This window comes from Ctenopharyngodon idella, chromosome 7, assembly GCF_019924925.1.
Source record: "Ctenopharyngodon idella isolate HZGC_01 chromosome 7, HZGC01, whole genome shotgun sequence".
NCBI classification, from domain to species: domain Eukaryota; kingdom Metazoa; phylum Chordata; class Actinopteri; order Cypriniformes; family Xenocyprididae; genus Ctenopharyngodon; species Ctenopharyngodon idella.
Genome location: NC_067226.1, coordinates 32,262,074 through 32,280,335, shown reverse-complemented (window position 1 = coordinate 32,280,335; position 18,262 = coordinate 32,262,074). Strand labels below are relative to the sequence as shown.

The following is an 18,262-nucleotide window of genomic DNA, read 5'->3' as shown; positions in this document are numbered from 1 at the left end:
CTAGGGGAAATGATCGGCCATTTTCTAAAAAAAAAATGTATATACTTTTTAACCACAAATCCTCATTTTGCACTGCTCTGCGATGCGCCACGCATTACGTAATCACGTTGGAAAGGTCCATGCGTGATCTAGGCGGAAGTACCGATCCAGTGTTTACAAAGCGAACGTGTAAAGACTAAGTCAAACTGCCTTTACAAAAAAAGTTAAAACAACGATGTCGGACCATTTTGAAGTTGGAGGAGAAAATGAGATGGAGTGACCTTTCCAACGTGATTACGTAATGCGTGGTGCATCACAGAGCTGTGCAAGATGAGCATTTGTGCTTAAAAAGTACATCATTTTTTTTTTATTTTTTTTTTTTTAGAAAATGACATCGTTTCGCTAGATAAGACTCTCAGACTGTGCCTCTTTTACAAAACAAAATGCTCTGAACAGACATAATCCTTCGATCTGGGATGCCATTAAAATAAACCATCCCCTTGTTTCCGACGCTGGGATCCTTCTGAAGTCTGTACAGAGACACAAACGAGCTGTAAAGCGAACGTTTTTTCACTCTTCCGTTTGTCCTGTTGTCGACAGACTCAAGTGTAGACAGCGTCAGTGATTATAATGGCTTCTGTTTGCTTTTGTCGCGACACGATGCTCACATCCAGTGCAGGCAAATGTCAGCTGTTAAGCGCCTGAAAGCCAGTGGGCGGGGCCTATGGTGCGATGATGTATACCTATTTGTCACTTTCTATAATATGCAAATGTGACATCATAGATCCTGCAATATAAAAACGAGGAGCTTGATTAAATAAATGCTTTGTTTATAATGTAAACTATAAAACTTTCATGGTACAGGATGTTTTAATGGTACAAATGGCACAGAGACCAAATGCAAATTTGATTTCTCATGTCATGAACCCTTTAATGATTCATTGATGTTGAAAACAAACTTTAGAACTGAAATGATGGGAAACCTGATGGGAAAAGCAAATACTTCTCATATGTCTCTGACTGTTTGTTTGTTTTCTCAAGGTAATGTGGGCGGAACAGCAGGTGGTAAAACGAAGAGCGAAGAGGGATATTTACAGTGATCCGACCGATCCGAAATTTGCACAGCAGTGGTACTTGGTGAGTAAATAGCTCATTGGTTTGTTTGTGTGCATACGTGTGTTCACAAACTGTTTGTTTATTTGCAAGCACGATACCTCCCGCTCAGACTGGATGGTCTGGGTGGGCTGTTGCAATCTTCTGTTTGGATTCATAGGATTCTGTTCCTTTTGCCCCTATTAAATGGGGCGTTGTGTAACAGTGAACTTGTTGCCATTATTGTCATCCGGTGGAGCTTAAAGTTTAATCAGCCGGTTGTGATTTGGCTCTTCGGAAACATTCCAGACGTGCTGGCCTTCGCTCTCCATCAGTCTTTATACATATCTTCTCCTGAGATGTCACTCTCACTGCGTCATGATTTTAAAGTGGCCATATTTCATTAGTTTGTGAGTGAGAATTATTTATTAGTGCGGTCAAAATTAGTGTGTTAACGCATGCGATTAATTTTTTCAATTTAATCACGTTAAAAATATTTAACGCAATTAAAGCAGTATCCGTTATGTGAAGATTGTTTTAAGTTCACTTAAATTAAAAGTTATTTTTTAAAGCCTAATAAATGTTGAAATTGATTGCTTTCAGTTATATTGAATGTCTATAATGTTTAAAAAAAAAATTCATAGAGATATCAATAGCAGGATTAGTATCAGTGATACTGGCCTTCATTCATACAAAGATGCTATTAAACAAATAGTAAAAATATACTGTCTTTAAGTTGTTTCTACATTAATTTGGAGAGTAACTGTGAAATTATTACAATGCAAAAATATCAAAAACTCCAATATTTTTAATCACGATTAATTAGTTAGAGAAAAAATGTGGCAGAGCCAAAACATTATGACCAGTTACAGGTGAAGCAGATATCGTTGATCAAGGTCTGGGTATTAGATGGTAATCAAACAATCAGTTCTCGTAATCGACATGTTGGATGCAGGAGAAATGGGCAGGAATAAAGATCTGAGCGACTTTCACAAGGGCCAAATTGTTTTGGCAAGGCGACTGGGTCAGAGTATCTCTGAAACAACGAGGCTTGTGGGTTGTTCGTGGTCGGCAGTGGTGAGAATTTACCAACAGTGTCCGAGGAGGGACAAACCACAAACCGGCAACAGGGTGTTGGACGGCCAAGGCGCATCGATGCATGAGGGTAATGAAGACTATCCCATCTGGTCCGAGCCAACAGAAGGTCTACTGTGGCACAAGCCACATAAAATTTTAATGTTGGTTATGGGAGGAATGTGTCACAACCAAGCGTGCCACACAAGTCCTGAAAAGTGAAGCCAAAGCGTCTCGATCGCCCCCAGGTGGCTGAATGGAGTATAGGTCATAAATCCCACCCTCTCCATGTATTCCAATGGGACGTTAGACAAACTAAACAATTAAATTACACTTCAAATATTTTTTTCCTAAGACAATTTCTGTCATATTAGGCAGTTTTTATCACGCTGGTGTTAGTTCAAGTGTTCGTTCTTTAAATAAGTTTGGTTTAGTTAGTTATTTGATGCGATAAAACGAAGAGTTTGACTGAGGTGCCAACTGACTTTTTTTTGGATCTTCGCGAGGTGATTGGAGGTTTAACTTTAATTTCTACATTTCCATAACTGTTTATTTCACACCAACATAATGAGTTGTTCTGAGTTTGGGCGGGACATTGATATCGCGGCTCCACTTCGTGCTCACTACTGCGCAGACTCGAGACTCAAGATATCAGCGCCATATTGGCACACTGGCGGCTTCAGTTACTACAATGGAAGAGAGTGAAGGTGCGTCGTCCATCTTTTTTTACAGTCTATGGTCACAACACACAGTGTATCACACGTAGCCGCAAACCAATCAGAGTGCCTATGATGACCCCATCCACCGTCAAAAGAGCCTTCAATGGACATGCAAGCATCGGAACTGGACCTTGGAGCCAAGTTCAATCCATGGCGGCTCCACCTTGCAACCTACAGGACTCAAAGGATCTGCTGATAACGTCCTGGTGCCAGATACCACAGCATACCTCCTTGTAGAGTCCATGCCTCGGCGGGTCAGCTCTGTTTCGGCAGCATGCGGAGGACCAACAACATATTAGGCATGTGGAAATGTTTTGGCTCATCAGTGTATTTTTCTATTATGATGTTAGATCTGCGCGACCTCTTTTAATTGGATTGGAATTTCATTTAGATTACGCCAATTCATCTTTTCCTTGAAAAGAAGGATTTTTTGTTATTGAGCTATTAGTCTGATTATTTACATTATTAGGCTGCGTGTAAATGTAGCTCATGTGATGAGTTGCAATTTGTCAATGTTAGAAAGCTATGATTCAGTTCTAATATTTTTTTTAATATGGTTTTAGAGCACCATATATCAGCTCTGATACTATAATATCGACTGTCAGGCAGGCTACATACAATGTTTTAGTGTTATTTGTCATTTTTTCTCAGTCTCCTTTATATTTTTCTACTTTCACTATTATTAAAGGGGTGGTTGATTATGATTTGACTTCTTTAACTTTAGTTAGTGTGTAATGTTGCTGTTTGAGCATAAACAACATCTGCAAAGTTACAACACTCAAAGTTCAATGCAAAGGGAGATATTTTATTTTAAAGAATTCTCTAAGAACTACAACAAACGGCTGGTAGGGATTACAGCGAGCTTCTTCCTGGGTTGGTGACATCACAAACCCCAAAATTTACATAAACCCCACCCCCAAGAACACGCAACAAAGGGGATGAGACTATGTTGGGCTGCTTTAGAGAAGAGGAAGAGTTGTTGTAGTAGAGTGTTGTTGCCATGCCGTCATTTTACACCGAACTGCTTCAAAAACGAGGGTCAATTCAACGCTGGATTTGCACAAAAGATTAACATCTAAATTTAACTACATAAATGTATCCACTAACCATTCAGAAACGTCCAGTTGCATTCTAAAAGTTGTAACTTCTTCCTGAGTCTCTCCATCAGTGTCCGACTCCGGTTTGAACAATGTAAGGCTGAACACCGTTACTGACAATCCTCATTTTGGCTGCATGAGATTCTCCAGCTTTGTTGTTGTTGAGCAACCGAAGTGTGAGCTGTTAGAGCTCTGCCCTCTTCTGGAAAGCAGCAGCTCGTTTGCATTTAAAGGGACACACACGAAAATGGTGTGTTTTTGCTCACACCCAAATAGGGACAAATTTGACAAGCTATAATAAATGATCTGTGGGGTATTTTGAGCTGAAACTTCACAGACACATTCTGGAGACACCAGAGACTTATATTACATCTTGTAAAAGCGGCATTATAGGTCCCCTTTAAAATAAAGACCATTTAAATTCTCTTTAAAATCCTCATGATTACTTAAATTATAACTTACAGATCTGTTTTCAATGACAGTAGTGTGTGTATGAGTGTTTATTGTTTTAATATGAATATAGTATATTTATATTATTTAATTAAATATATTTATTTAACTAGTTGTTAAGAGTCGCCACACACCACATATCTGTTATTTGTGAGAATTGTGCAGTGTAATAATTTGTGTTAAGTCATTGCTCAGTCATTCTGCATTCAGTGGTGATTCACCAGAACTGGACGTTTTGTTCCAGCTAATGAACCAAGAAGACAATAGATGCTTTTTCTCACATTCTGAGGAATGTCATGACTTGTAAAAAAAACAATAAAATTGTACTCTGAGATCCTGTCCTTTTTTAACACATTTTCCCCCCTTCACAGTAGCATTATCAATCATGTTTATCAGTACAACGGGTAGAAGCCACTCAATAACATTTCCGCGGAATGGAATGCAGGGAAAGTTGAACGAAGGTCATCAACAGGCGATTTATCAGCCTCACGCCGTTATTACTGGACCTTTGAGGCGAGGTTGCATCATTTTGCCTGATGCAGACTTAAGAAATAAACTGTCAGTTCTCTTCGTTTGACTTGCAATCCCAGGATATACAGGAGAGGGTATCATTTTGAGAGCAGTGACGATGTGACCAGGAGGAGATTCAAGGAGCCATGCAGAGAAATAAATTCAATTTTCTGCTCAGATAAACTCAGGTGGCCGCATTCATTTCTGCAGTGGAGTGACACACGTGTGAAGTGGAGAGGTCAGATCTCTGTGGTCAGACAGTGGGTGGGTGGACGGTCACCCTCACAGCGCCTTTTGCTCGGCTCTTCGACATTTGCATGTGTTTGTTTTTGTGTTAGTCGTCTTCTGCTCACCAAGGCTGCTTTTATTTGACACAGTAAAAACCGTAATATTGTAAAATATTATTACAATTTAAAATAACTGGTGATTTCTATTTTAATATAGCCTAGTTTAAAATGTAATTTATTCCTGTGATCAAAGCTGAATTTTCAGCATCATTACTCCAGTCTTCAGTGTCACATGATCCTTCAGAAATCATTCTAATATTATGATTTTGATGCTCAAGAAGCATTTCTTATTATTATCAATGTTGAAATATTTTTGTGCAAACTGCCATTTTTCAGGATTCTTTGAATAGAAAACAGTTAAAAAGAAAGCAAATAAAGCATTTATTTAAAATAAATCTTTTGTAAATATCTATACTGTAATTTGTGATCAATTTAATGCATATATATATATATAATTTAACATTTTACTGAGATTTTTTTTCAACAATTTTGAAATTTTTTTAATGTTATTTGTATCCTTCTATATATTGTTTTGGTCACAGTTTTATTTTTTTGTCATTATTTATTTTAATTTGTTTATTTATTTTAAGTCTTTATATCTTATGCTTGTGGCCGGGTCTTTTATAAATTTAAAATGTTTAATAAATAATGTGGTAGATTTTCCAAGACGCACCTGACTTAAGTTTACCTGTTCCTGGGGCATCTCCTAATCGACACCCGAGCGTCTCCTAATCGACACTCAATAATATATGATCTTTCGGAGCATCTCCTAATCGACACTCAATAATATCTCGGTCAATGTCTTGACCCTCAAAAACCTAGTGTTCCCTAATCTGACTTGCTGTGCAGCAATAACCAGAGACTCCAGTTTTTGTCCTTCAAAGCTTTAATCACGGCCGGGAGAGTTCCCATCAATCCCAGAGAATCTCTCTCCGAACAAAGGAATACAGCAGGTTTTATAGGATTTCAGGTACATTTCACAGTCAGTATGGCATGATCTATTACTCATTATCATCAGTCTTAATATGATTGGTTCAGATTTAAGAAAAACATCTCAGTTCCTCTTCCCCGCTCACTGGCGGAGCAAATTTAGATGAGAACAACTGAATCACAAGATCATCAAAAAATATCACCGGGTTAATAATTCAGATTACTCAATAGGTTAAAACAATTTTTCAAAGACTATTTTTTATCCTTAGAAGGATGCTGTCTAGCCAGCACAGCAGAATTTTTCCACTTGTTACAACACTCAGTCCTAGTGACTATTTCTCTATTTCAAAGTTAGCTTATTAGGCCTGTAGAAGAAAAGAAATGTTAGTTCATTATTAATAAAATTTCCATCACAATAAAGAATAAAAAATAAATAAATATAACATTTCTCATAATTCAGTAAATTAAATAAGCACTTAATCTCCTTTGATTTATTTCCTCTCGATCACAAAAAGTTTGGCATCAATGCAAAAACTGCTTCATATTATTTCATAAATTAGTTGTGTGGAAATAACATAAGTCGTGCAACATTAAACTAGCATAAACACTACAGCAAAATCTCTACCAGTTAACACAGCAAGAGGACCACAAGAAAACCAGAAACTCCAGAGCTGAGTGTGCAGTATGGATTGTGTGCAATAAGTGAGACAGGATGTCATGAAGGCATATACTAGAATTTCAGCGTCTTTCATGTCTAGAACAGGACGCCGTGCGCTATTGAGGTGACTGCAGTCTGCAGCCTTGAATTAGAGAGCTGAGCTTCAAAAGTGAAAGACGATCCTCAAACACAGGTTGATGTTCGGCGTCAGCTGAATAGTTAGCAGGAGGGAAGTGGCATCTATGCTGATTTGTTTGTTTTTACGTTCCATTCAGTACAATGAAGATCAACGTGACCTCAACGTGAAGGAAGCCTGGAAGCAGGGCGTCACTGGACAAGGCGTCGTCGTGTCCATATTAGACGATGGAATTGAAAAAAACCACCCAGATTTGCTTCAAAACTATGTGAGTTTGAGTAAACAACCGTTACCTTTCAGTTTGACATAACACCTGAAACAAAATAAATATATTCCTCATATTTTCAGGATCCAGATGCTAGCTATGATGTTAACGATGGCGACCCAGACCCTCAACCTCGATACACCCAACTCAACGATAACAGGTATTGTATACATGATAACCAGTTAACATAATTTACTGCAATTTACTCAAAACCTAGTGTAGGTCCCTTTTGCAAAACCAGTGATTTATGGGCTGCTGCAGCTCAAACTGTTGTTATTTGTTTTTCCCGTCTTAGCCAGCACTGTATTTTGTGCCTAGGCCTGAAGCTCCTGGCATAAAACCAGCTGAAGTATGAATACTACTATACATTTACTGCTTTACTTAATGAGGCCAAAGGTTTCCACTGCAGCGTGGAGATGGACACAGGAATACACAGCCTGTAATATAGTGTGATTACTGCTGTTGCCGTAGCCCATTTATGTTGGATAGGAACTGCTTTTGCTAATGAGTTTTTTTGCCTACCCAGCAAGCAAATGGTAGCACAATCATTTTCAGAAACTCAATCTGCAATTATGATTTTCGCTCATCATTCATCATCATTCATTTGTTGCACCGTTTAATGGTGTTACACGTGGTCACTCTTGGCCTATGTAAATGAGTTCAAGCATAAATTCCTGCAAAAACAATTCGGCAGTTTATGTGAATCAACTCAAGAAGTTACTTGATATATTAGTGCACATTCAGTGACATTCACACTGACAGATTCAAAAGTCTCTGTTTTCTATTCATGTTCATCCTACAGTATGTAGGGTCACTGTGAGTGCTGGAGCTAGCATGTCTTCCAGTCGAAAGCATATTTTTACACTAAATTAAATTCATTTATATGTAATACTCTTGAGACTAGCATGCGGGGTTGTAGTAGTGGGCAACTGCTTTCACTGAATGCTTTCTGTGTTGTGCGTTTTGCTGCTGGGAAATTAGTTTCTCTGTGATTGATGTGTTGTGAATTTAGTTCCCTCCATGGATTGTGTTTTGTTTCCTTGGTAATGGCCATTCACAATACTGGGCATTTTTTTGGCCTAGTTCATAAATCAAATTGTGAAGAATGTTGTTGTTGTTGGGAACGGGTTACTTTAAAGGAGAAGATTCTGTCATTATGTCATTCTGAACCTGTATGCTGTTTTCTTTCTGTGGAAGATCTCGAATATAGACACAGTTAATAGTAACCTTGGACTTTCAAGCTCTAAAAAAACACTACAATTAGTCCATATGACTTGAGCGGCAGGTCTTCTGAAGCCGTATGATAATTTTGTGACACAAAAAAGAACAAAATCCCTAATTATTTACTGACATCTTCACCTCTGCTGCAGCTCACGACTGTTGATGTTTTATTTTTATGTCATTGACGTCCAATTTGTGGCATATTTGATTTGAGAGCTGCAGAGATGAAGGCAATAGGTGAATAATGAATATAAAAATTGAAAAAAAAAGTAAGATTTTTAAATGTTTTTGACGTCTCTTATGTTCACCAAGGCTGCATTTATTTGATCCAAAATACAGTAAAACAGTAATATTGTGAAATATTATTATGATTTAAAAATAACCATTTACTATTTTAATATATGTTAAAATGTAATTTATTCCTGTGATGCAAAGCTGAATTTTTCAGCATCATTACTCCAGTCTTCAGTGTCACATGATCCTTCAGAAATCAATCTAATATGCCGATTTGGTGCTCAAGTAAAATTTTTCATCAATTAATTTTGAAAATAGTTGTTCTGCTTAATATTTTTGTGGAAACCATGACCATTTTTTTCAGGATTCTTTGATGCATAGAAAGTTTAAAAGAACAGCATTTATTTGAAATAGAAATCTTAAGAATAGGAATAGGAGTACTAATTTATTATTATTTTTTTTTTAATATCTTACTGACCTCTAACTTTTGAATGGTAGTGTAAAAATATCTGTCTTATCACTCAAAGGTGAGACGTATGGCTTCAGATGAATTGGAATCGGGTTGGCGGGTTGAATTTTATATATAATACACATTTTTCAATTGTAGTCTTTTAAAAAGGCGTCTGGAATAATAAACTAAGTGCAATGTAGTGTTGTCAAAAATACCGATTTTTCAATACATATCGATACTGAAACATCTGAAACACTTCCAATACTCATTTTCTGCAGAATAGATACACAATACCAGCTGCTCTCTCTCTCTCTCTCATCTCTCTGACAGCGAGTCGACACACAAACCCTCCTCCTCTTACTCACTTGTTTCATTTGCTCTGGATGAATATTGTTGCTGTTACAGGGCTTGAATTTCGGCGTGGGATTGCGCATAATTTTACCCATTCCCACAGATTTTGTGATCACACCCAAAGTGCGCCACATAAAGCCACCTCTCAGTACTAAATTGAGTTCTTTTTCGCTGCTTATTGCGCTTAAACAGTCAAATACACACAAAATAATGTCAAAATGCCGGTCTTGGTGAGTATTCACGTAAACACAGTCAGTTTTAAGTGAACGTAAACAGTTGAGAAAGAAAACGCATGTTTAACAGTATAATGGATTTGTGCGTCAGGTCTTAAAGTGACAGCAGCCTAATATACCTGCTGCCAAATTATGAGATAATATCTATATGGCAGTTTTTCTCCATGGTGTCGATGTCAAAATTGTGGCCAGTGAAAATGCTGAGTGGCTAGTAACTTTGGAAAACCACTAGACACAGTGACTGGTGAGCAAAAAAGTTGGTTTATACAGTTGGTTGGTTTATACACATGAGTGATATGAGCTTTTTCACTGTTCTTTTATAGTGTTTTTTTGATTCATCCTGTGGACAATATAAACTTGTGGTCGTTGTATGCAAAAGATCTGTATGGATGATTTTTTTTAAAACATGATTTTTGTTTTTAAGTTTTCCATGGAAAAACTAACAGCATACAAATTTGGAGTGAAATGAAGGTTAGTCAATGGTGACATCGGGTGAACTATTCCTTTATAAGCTCGAGTTTGTTCATTTCTGTCATCACCACCCCTCCAAACTGAATCAAACCCATCAACATTTATAAAACAAGACATTGTTATGGCTGACCATCACGGCTAAACTCTGCTGTCATCTAATGAAGAGTTGAACTCTGGTCTGTCCTTATTTCACTTTGGGATTTTCCTCTTTCGTCCACTTTCTTTTTTTTTTTTTTTTTGGGATGCCAGCCAAAGAGCCGTTTTTATCTTGAGGCTAACCATGATTGGTGATGACAGGCAGAATAGCGTATAGTTACGAGTGGGTTGAAATCAAAGGTCTTGGGCTGAATGGCACGGCTTTGTAGTTTTTGGAGGGGCTGTCCCGTGCTCCCCTAATGGAAGCACCCCACAGCGTATGGTGCGTTGGCGTGACTCCTATAATGGACGCTAATGAAATAACATCTTTGGCGCTCAATGAAATGTGATCAAGTTTGACTTTTAAAACATTTCGTAAATGATTTTGCACTTTCCTAGTCACTATAAAGCATTAAGGATCAGTTAAAATGTCTCTATCTGATAATGCAAAGACAGCAGGAGATACATTAGTAGCAGTAGTTCAATAGCAGTAGCAATTTCGCGCGTCCTACACGTTATTTAGCTGCCATGTTTTCTTCTGACCCCTGCTGTGAAATTCCCCTTCTTCAATCCACTATTTTTCAGAAACCCATCTCTTTTTATCGCCTTATTACTCTCTATTTTAGCACACTGCACTCCAGGTATGTATTTTATCTTTGCACTGATCTTTGCACTGTTCTTGCATCTTATACCACAGAACCACAAAGCTGGTTTCAGGTTTGCAACAGTAGCAGGGAACCTTTAGTGACACTTTCGGTTCTTAAGCAGTGTGTGTGTATGTGTGTGTGTATATATATATATATATATATATATATATATATATATATGTGTGTGTGTGTGTGTAAGCTCATATCTATGCAAGTACAATACACAATCATTGCAAATGCAATTTAATAATTTGCAATTCATTTGTGGCAAGTTATTAAAAAAACCATTGTTAATTGATGATTTTATATTGGCCATTCAGTAGCAAAATGCAGTTGTTGAGTCCAACTAATTTCTGAGATTTAGCTCAAAAGCTCAATTTTAATTAATATACAGTATACATACTCTTATTATTCTTATTGGATAAATATTGCTGTTTGTAGACTACTATGTATTGTTTTCTTGGTGCATGTGGGTCATTGACGAATAAGGTTTTTAAAAGTGTAAAAAAAAAAACCATAATGGAGATATAATTAATTTTGAAGTTTTATTAAGTGTTAACAATGAGATTATGTGGGTTTTATAATCAATTAACACTGCTTTTTTTATTTTTTTACAAGATGGACAAAATTTGTCACCAAAAAAGTCATTCGGTTTAACCAAAATTCCGGTTTTACCGAATGACACTTTTGGTTATACCGAATGATGATATTTTCAAACAATGCTAACAGCCTGATATCTAGCTAGTTAGCTAGCAAAAGGATAATCAAACATTTTATATTAGTACAAGGTTTTAAAATATTACAACATTTTCCATGTTTTATAACGGTTGTACCGAATGACTTGATATGAGCAAGTGAAAACATGAATTTTTCAGATAGTTAGGAGAGAGAGAGTTACTTTGCTTCATGACCATGTGGTCCTTTGCAGGTGTCTGAATGATGTCACATCCTGTCACATGATATTGACCGCATGACTTGATCCAAAATGGTCATTTATATTGGTTACTCCGAATGACATCAATGAAATTCATTTTTCCGGACATTCTTTCTCATAACAAAGCAACGACTTCTACACATAATTTTAATACCATTTTGCACTATGTTGATATATAATGTTATAAAATCATGCTAGAATAAAAAATATATACATTTATTACATTTTAAGATATTTTAATCACAAATCAATTGGCTGTACTGGCCTTTGGACGAATGACCTTTTGACACTTCAAAATCTTTAAAATACCTTTATAAGTAGCAAAATATAATTAAAACCTTTTGGATTCAATCAAAGAGATGTAGTTGTACTACCTTACATACTTTGGATGTCATATCTTTGTTTTTTATTATTATTAAGGCCTTTGGACAAAAAAAGTTCACCCATGTATAGTGCATAATAATAGTTTCTCCTTTGTGTTCACTTAGTGAAAAACAGTGTGCAAAACATGACATGATTATTGTTAACTATATATTTTTTTAATCTATTTTATAATTTACTTTAAACATTTCGAATCTTAGGTGGGCAAACTAGTTTTTTTAATAGTGCTTTTCATCGGTTTCAGAGCTAAAGTATAAATGCTGAAATATTTTTGTCAAATATCTTCAAAGGATGATAAATATTGAGATTTAACTGTAGCCCCCACCCCTAGTGTTTGTACAGTGTGTGCCTTTCTCAGTGTCAAATCTGGATTTTCTGTAAAACATCCGTTTACCAGTGCTCTAACAATCCTCGGCTGTGTTATAAAGAGGATAAATAATGCATTATGCATTTTGAATTTTTCAGTGCGTTTCCACGGAAGTGGGGCAGGTTGAGTCAGCGCGACGTTTCAGAAGAAACCTAAGCTGTGGCGAGAAGTGTTGAAGCCACATAAATGCCTTTCTGCCTTCTGTTCTGTTCAGTAAAATAATTAGGCCAACCGTTTTTTTGTAATTTCATAATTTTACCCTAAAAGCCAGAGCTGATATTGTGAACATGTTGGACATACAAATTTCACATTTTCTCTTTCAAATATTTTTGACAGACTTTTTAAATGTTCTGTGTAGGATAACTTTAAAAAAAAATGATATCATTTATATATTTTAATTGATTTAAAATAATCTAATTAATAGCATGGTGGTGTTGGTCTATCTACACATGCAGATGGATGTCTTAAATCTTAATTTTAACCTTAGTTATATTTAATTTGCTCTCTAGATCTCTGAATCAGCATTGTTTATTGAAATTCTCGTATCAGTTCATTATGCCAAGCACCTTAATACAATAATTACTCTTGTGTGTGTTGACTCTTGCCATATGTTTTTAAACAAAAAATAATAATAATTTCAGTTGGCTTTGATTCAATTACAGATTGTGAGTCTCAAGCATTCCACTGCACTTAAAAATATTCAGCAGTGAGTTATAGCAAAGATGAACATGTATTAGAAATCATATCTTTTATAGATCGCTGTCTTCAGCAGTGCTGTGCTTTATGGGCGTTTGGCACGACTTTAGAGAGCCGTTCTCTCAGGGTGTAATCTGATCGAGATCGGCTCAAAACGTGTGCTGATAAAACATCAGAGGTTACCATAACACACCGTGTTGTTTGGCGTGTTAAAATTGCACATCTGGAAATGCCTTTTGTTCAGACAAAGGCAGGATGAAGTATTCCCCCGTATACAGTTCCCACAGTTAATGTGTTTGTACTAGCCAGTCAAGTGAGTTTTGCTTAGCAGCAGCTCAAAACGGACTGTATATTTTCCTGTCCTGTCATTGTTAATTCATCAGGCACAATATGAGAGAGAAGACAGAAATATGTAGTGTTAAGTCAAGCAGAACAGCTCTGCTCTTCCATAAAATCATAACTCGTAGAGGCAAGTGAGCCTTCCGTTGAAGATTCTGCTTGACGGTCTCTAGACTTGCGCCTGGTTTCTCTCCCAAGATTAAAACACTGAGACGTTATTTTCCTGGGACTCGGATAAAGCCAGCTGGAATACTGCCTAATCCAATTTTAAGATGGTTATGAATACATCTGTATTGTATGTATTAAAACACTCAGCATGTGTTATGTGGGTCTGCTAATTCAAGCAGAACATGCTGATCTTTCTGCAGGAAACATTTATAAGCATCTTAATGTCTTTACATGTGATATCCTACTATATTTTTTTAGTATTATATTTTTATCCAGTTAACAGTGCATATGTTGGTGTTTGATCTATGGTGAGGGTTGTAGATAAGAATGTGGGTCATTGATGAATGAGGTTTTTAAAAGTGTAAAAAAAACCATAATGGAGATATAATTAATTTTGAAGTTTTATTAAGTGTTGACAATGAGATTATGTGGGTTCTATAATCAATTAACACTGCTTTTGTCATTTTTTACAAGATGGACAAAATTTGTCACCAAAAAAGTCATTCAGTTTAACCAAAATTTCGGTTTTACCGAATGACACTTTTGGTTATACCGACGATATTTTCAAACAATGCTAACAGGCTGATATCTAGCTAGCTTGCTAGCTAGCTAGCAAAAGGACACTCAAACATTTTATATTAAGTTTTTGAAATATTACAACATTTTCCATGTTTTATAGCGGTTGTACCGAATGACCTGATGCGTATGAGCAAGTGAAAACATGAATTTTTCAGATAGTTAGGAGAGAGTTAGTTACTTTGCTTCACGACCATGTGGTCCTTTGCAGGTGTCTGAATGATGTCACATCCTGTCACATGATACTGACCGCATGACTTGATCCAAAATGGTCCCTTTATATTGGTTACTCCGAATGACATCAATGAAATTCATTTTTCCGGACATTCTTTCTCGTAACAAAGCAACGACTTCTACACATTTTAATACCATTTTGCACTATGTTGATATATGATGTTATAAAATCATGCCAGAATAAAAAATATATACATTTATTACTTTTTAAGATATTTTAATCACTAATGAAATGGCTGTATTGGCCTTTGGACGGTTAAACCAAATGACCATTTGACATTTCAAAATCTTTAAAATACTTTTATATGTAGAAAAATATAATTAAAACCATTTGGATTCAATAAAAGAGATGTAGTTGTACTACCTTACATACTTTGGATGTCAAATCTTTGTTTTTTTATTATTATTAAGGCCTTTGGACAAAAAAAAGACCCATCACGTCATTGATCCATATGCATTCTGTAGAAGCTTTCGTTTAGTTAAAGGGTTAGTTCACCCAAAAATGAAAATTCTGTCATTAATTACTCACCCTCATGTCGTTCCACACCCGTAAGACCTTTGTTCATCTTCAGAACACAAATTAAGATATTTTTGATGAAATCCGAGAGGTATATGACTCCTCTATAGACAGCAATTTAACCGACAAGTTCCAGAAAGGTACTAAAGACATCGTTAAAACAGTCGACGTGATTGCAGTGGTTCAACCTTAATGTTATGAAGCGTCGAGAATACTTTTTGTGTGCAAAAACAAAACAAAAATAACACCTTATTCAACAATATCTTCTCTTCTGTGTCATTCTCATACACTGTTTACGTTCATCACTTCCAGGTTCTACATCAGAATGCCAGCTCAGTAGAGACCAGATACATGCTTAAAGGGAAGGTTTACTCCAAAATAATCATTTACGCACACTCATCTCGTTCCAAACACAAGATATTTTAAAGATATTTTAATTTCAAGCCCTTGCCCATCACTTCTGCTATCTTTAAATGTTTTGAGTGACATTGCACTCCCAGCAAAAGCAATTTAAAATATAGTTCCAGTTGCCTCACTCCTTGTCTCTTCCATATGTAAAGAATAGTTTGCTTGGTTGCGTCTGCAAACTTTTAGAATGACTTCCTGTGGAGGAGATGCCAAACAGTCATCCAGCCCAGAATAATCCTTTTCTTATAAGAACTGAGCTGTATGTCAAAGGCAGTACATTTGCAGGTTTGAGTCCTGTCAGGGTTATATAAAGGTCCAAACAGCATATCTTAGTAAAACGCCTGTGGTGTTTGACAAAGCAGATGGTCCAGAACGTCCTACATTGACTGATTTTCTTCTGTTAAGTGAAGCAGAAATACTCTTTATTTTACATCTGCTGTTAATTCTGATTGACTTGTTGGCTATTTTTATGCAGTACTCATAATATTCATAGAACAACACCATTCCTTGATGTAGTTAGTGGTAATTGCTAAAACAAGCATCACTATTAATTTTGCTCATTTAAATAAACCACAAAAAAAAAAAAGTACAACATTTTATTTTTTTTCTTTTAAACTGAAGTCTTGAAACCATCCCTTTTCAGCTTGTAAAGAGTTGAGATGAAGATCAGACCCTTCCATTTAATGTGAGACAGATTTGAAAGAGTATGATAAAAGTTTTCTTTATTTCTGTTGTCTTTATTTATTTATACAGTACTGTTCACAAGTTTCTAATATTTCCCTATATATATATATATATATATATATATATATATATAGGGAAATATTAAAGGTAGGGTAGGCAATTGCGGATCGGCTAGCAATAGCAAGCTAGCTTTGAAAGCATGAAATCCCACCCTCCCTTCAGAGCGTTTCCAAAGCCACGCCTCCTTCAAAACACGTGAACGCGCACAGCAGAGTCTGAAAAGTGTCACGAGATATGAGATGGAGTTAAATTACCTCATGTCTCAAAGCACAAAACATTACAATAATAAAGAACGCAAACAACCTACAAACTTGTACTACCTGACTGCTGCAGATTCATTTCAGTGTTGATAGTTTTGACATAAAAAAATGCAGCATAAGCTCGTTGTTTTGGTTTAGGAGGAACTGTAAAAGGCAGCTGCTGTTTGTTTGTGGCGCTCGGTGACTGTCTCTGTCTACAACTCTGCCTAGCCTTAAATGAACGCGCTGATGACGTGTAATGTCTGCGCGAGCAGGTGCATATGTTGACGGGCCTGAATGCAATGATTGGACGAACGTTTTTGGTCCTGAGACTTCCACAGAAGATATATGTGCATTTTTTTAAATATTTAGACTACTTCTATTATTGATTGCTACCCTGTTGCCTACCTTACCTTTAATCATTACCAGATCCACACGGAATATAAAGTTTCAGAATTTCATAGAAAGCTGCTCAGGTTTCCGTACAATTTGAGTTCTACACATCCCTCGTCTCTTGCCTGCTCATTTATGAGATGTTTTGCCTAATTTTATTATGCTTTCTCAGCTGCCAATAAATCAGCAGAATTTTGCAGATTTTGGTCCCCCCAAAATAAGGTCAGGAAATGCAAAAGTCTGCACATTCCTTCTGGACCTGCTTGATTCAATCTATACAGCAGTTCCTGCAAAGAAGCACATGTTCTACAAGGTAAACATGAAATGGGAATAAACCTCTTATATTTGTCCAGGCTTGGCATATCTCACTCTCAACATCAGAAACCTGCACGTGTTTGGCTTCAAAGTGAGTCAGCATGGGGGACGATAACACAAGGTGTCTACCCAAACTAAATCTTCAGCATTAAACCAGCCAGACGTGATAACAGCCCATGAATTTGGATGGTCACGTACTGTACAATTATCACGTACACAAGAACAGCACTTTCTGAGGTTCAAGCCTGAGGATAATTCACAGTTAAGCAAGAACAGTGGTGGGTTGTGAAATGGGAAAGTCCATGGTGCTAATTTAAACTTCTGAAATCTATATCTTGTTCGGGTGCATGAGAGATGCATCGACATGAGTCTATTGATTCACATTTTAGTTAAAATGGGCTAGAAAGGGCAAGTCTGATTGTCGTCACTACATTGCTGCTCAGTCAGTGAATAAATGCAGTCAGATTCAGTCATCCAGGTCATTTGCATTGTAGAAATGTGTCGAGGAGCATCTGGACTAGTTTTTCATTTAAGACATGCCATTCATCCATGCGTCGTCTGGGACAGTTGAAGAACGGGGAACATTCACCACATTTATCTTCATCACATTGTGACGTTTTGAGACCGGCAGACTGCCAGTAAATGTAAAGTTAAATACAAATTATAATAACTGTGTAATGTAAAGCAGTTTTTTGAAATACAATGCAATACAATGCAATATTAGTATAATAGTATATTTATACATACAGTCAAACCAAAAATTATTCAGACACTAGATATAATTATTCATTTATGTAAGTGAGGATAGCAAAATAAAGTAAACTGTGACATATTAGACCCAAAAATTCTTCATACAGTGGACTACCAGTAAAATTTATTAAAAATTTGGGACCAAAAATTATTCAGACACTTTGACCTGACCATGTTTTGCTTAAGTTGTCATATTTGATTACCTTTTTTTAAAACTATAGTGAATAAACTGTATTAATGAATGAAATCTTCAAGGTGTCT

At 36.4% G+C, this 18,262-nt stretch overlaps 1 protein-coding gene across 2 annotated transcripts in view; it reads left to right on the top strand.

The window, feature by feature from the left end:
- The window catches only part of furina (furin (paired basic amino acid cleaving enzyme) a), a 122,982-nt gene that overhangs the window by 67,121 nt on the left and 37,599 nt on the right, over positions 1-18,262 (top strand). For both annotated transcript variants that reach the window (XM_051899482.1, XM_051899483.1), the window contains exons 4-6: positions 1,021-1,116; positions 7,072-7,200; positions 7,281-7,357. In XM_051899482.1, coding sequence (XP_051755442.1) covers positions 1,021-1,116; positions 7,072-7,200; positions 7,281-7,357 — 302 coding nt within the window. The remainder of the gene's footprint in view (positions 1-1,020; positions 1,117-7,071; positions 7,201-7,280; positions 7,358-18,262) is intronic.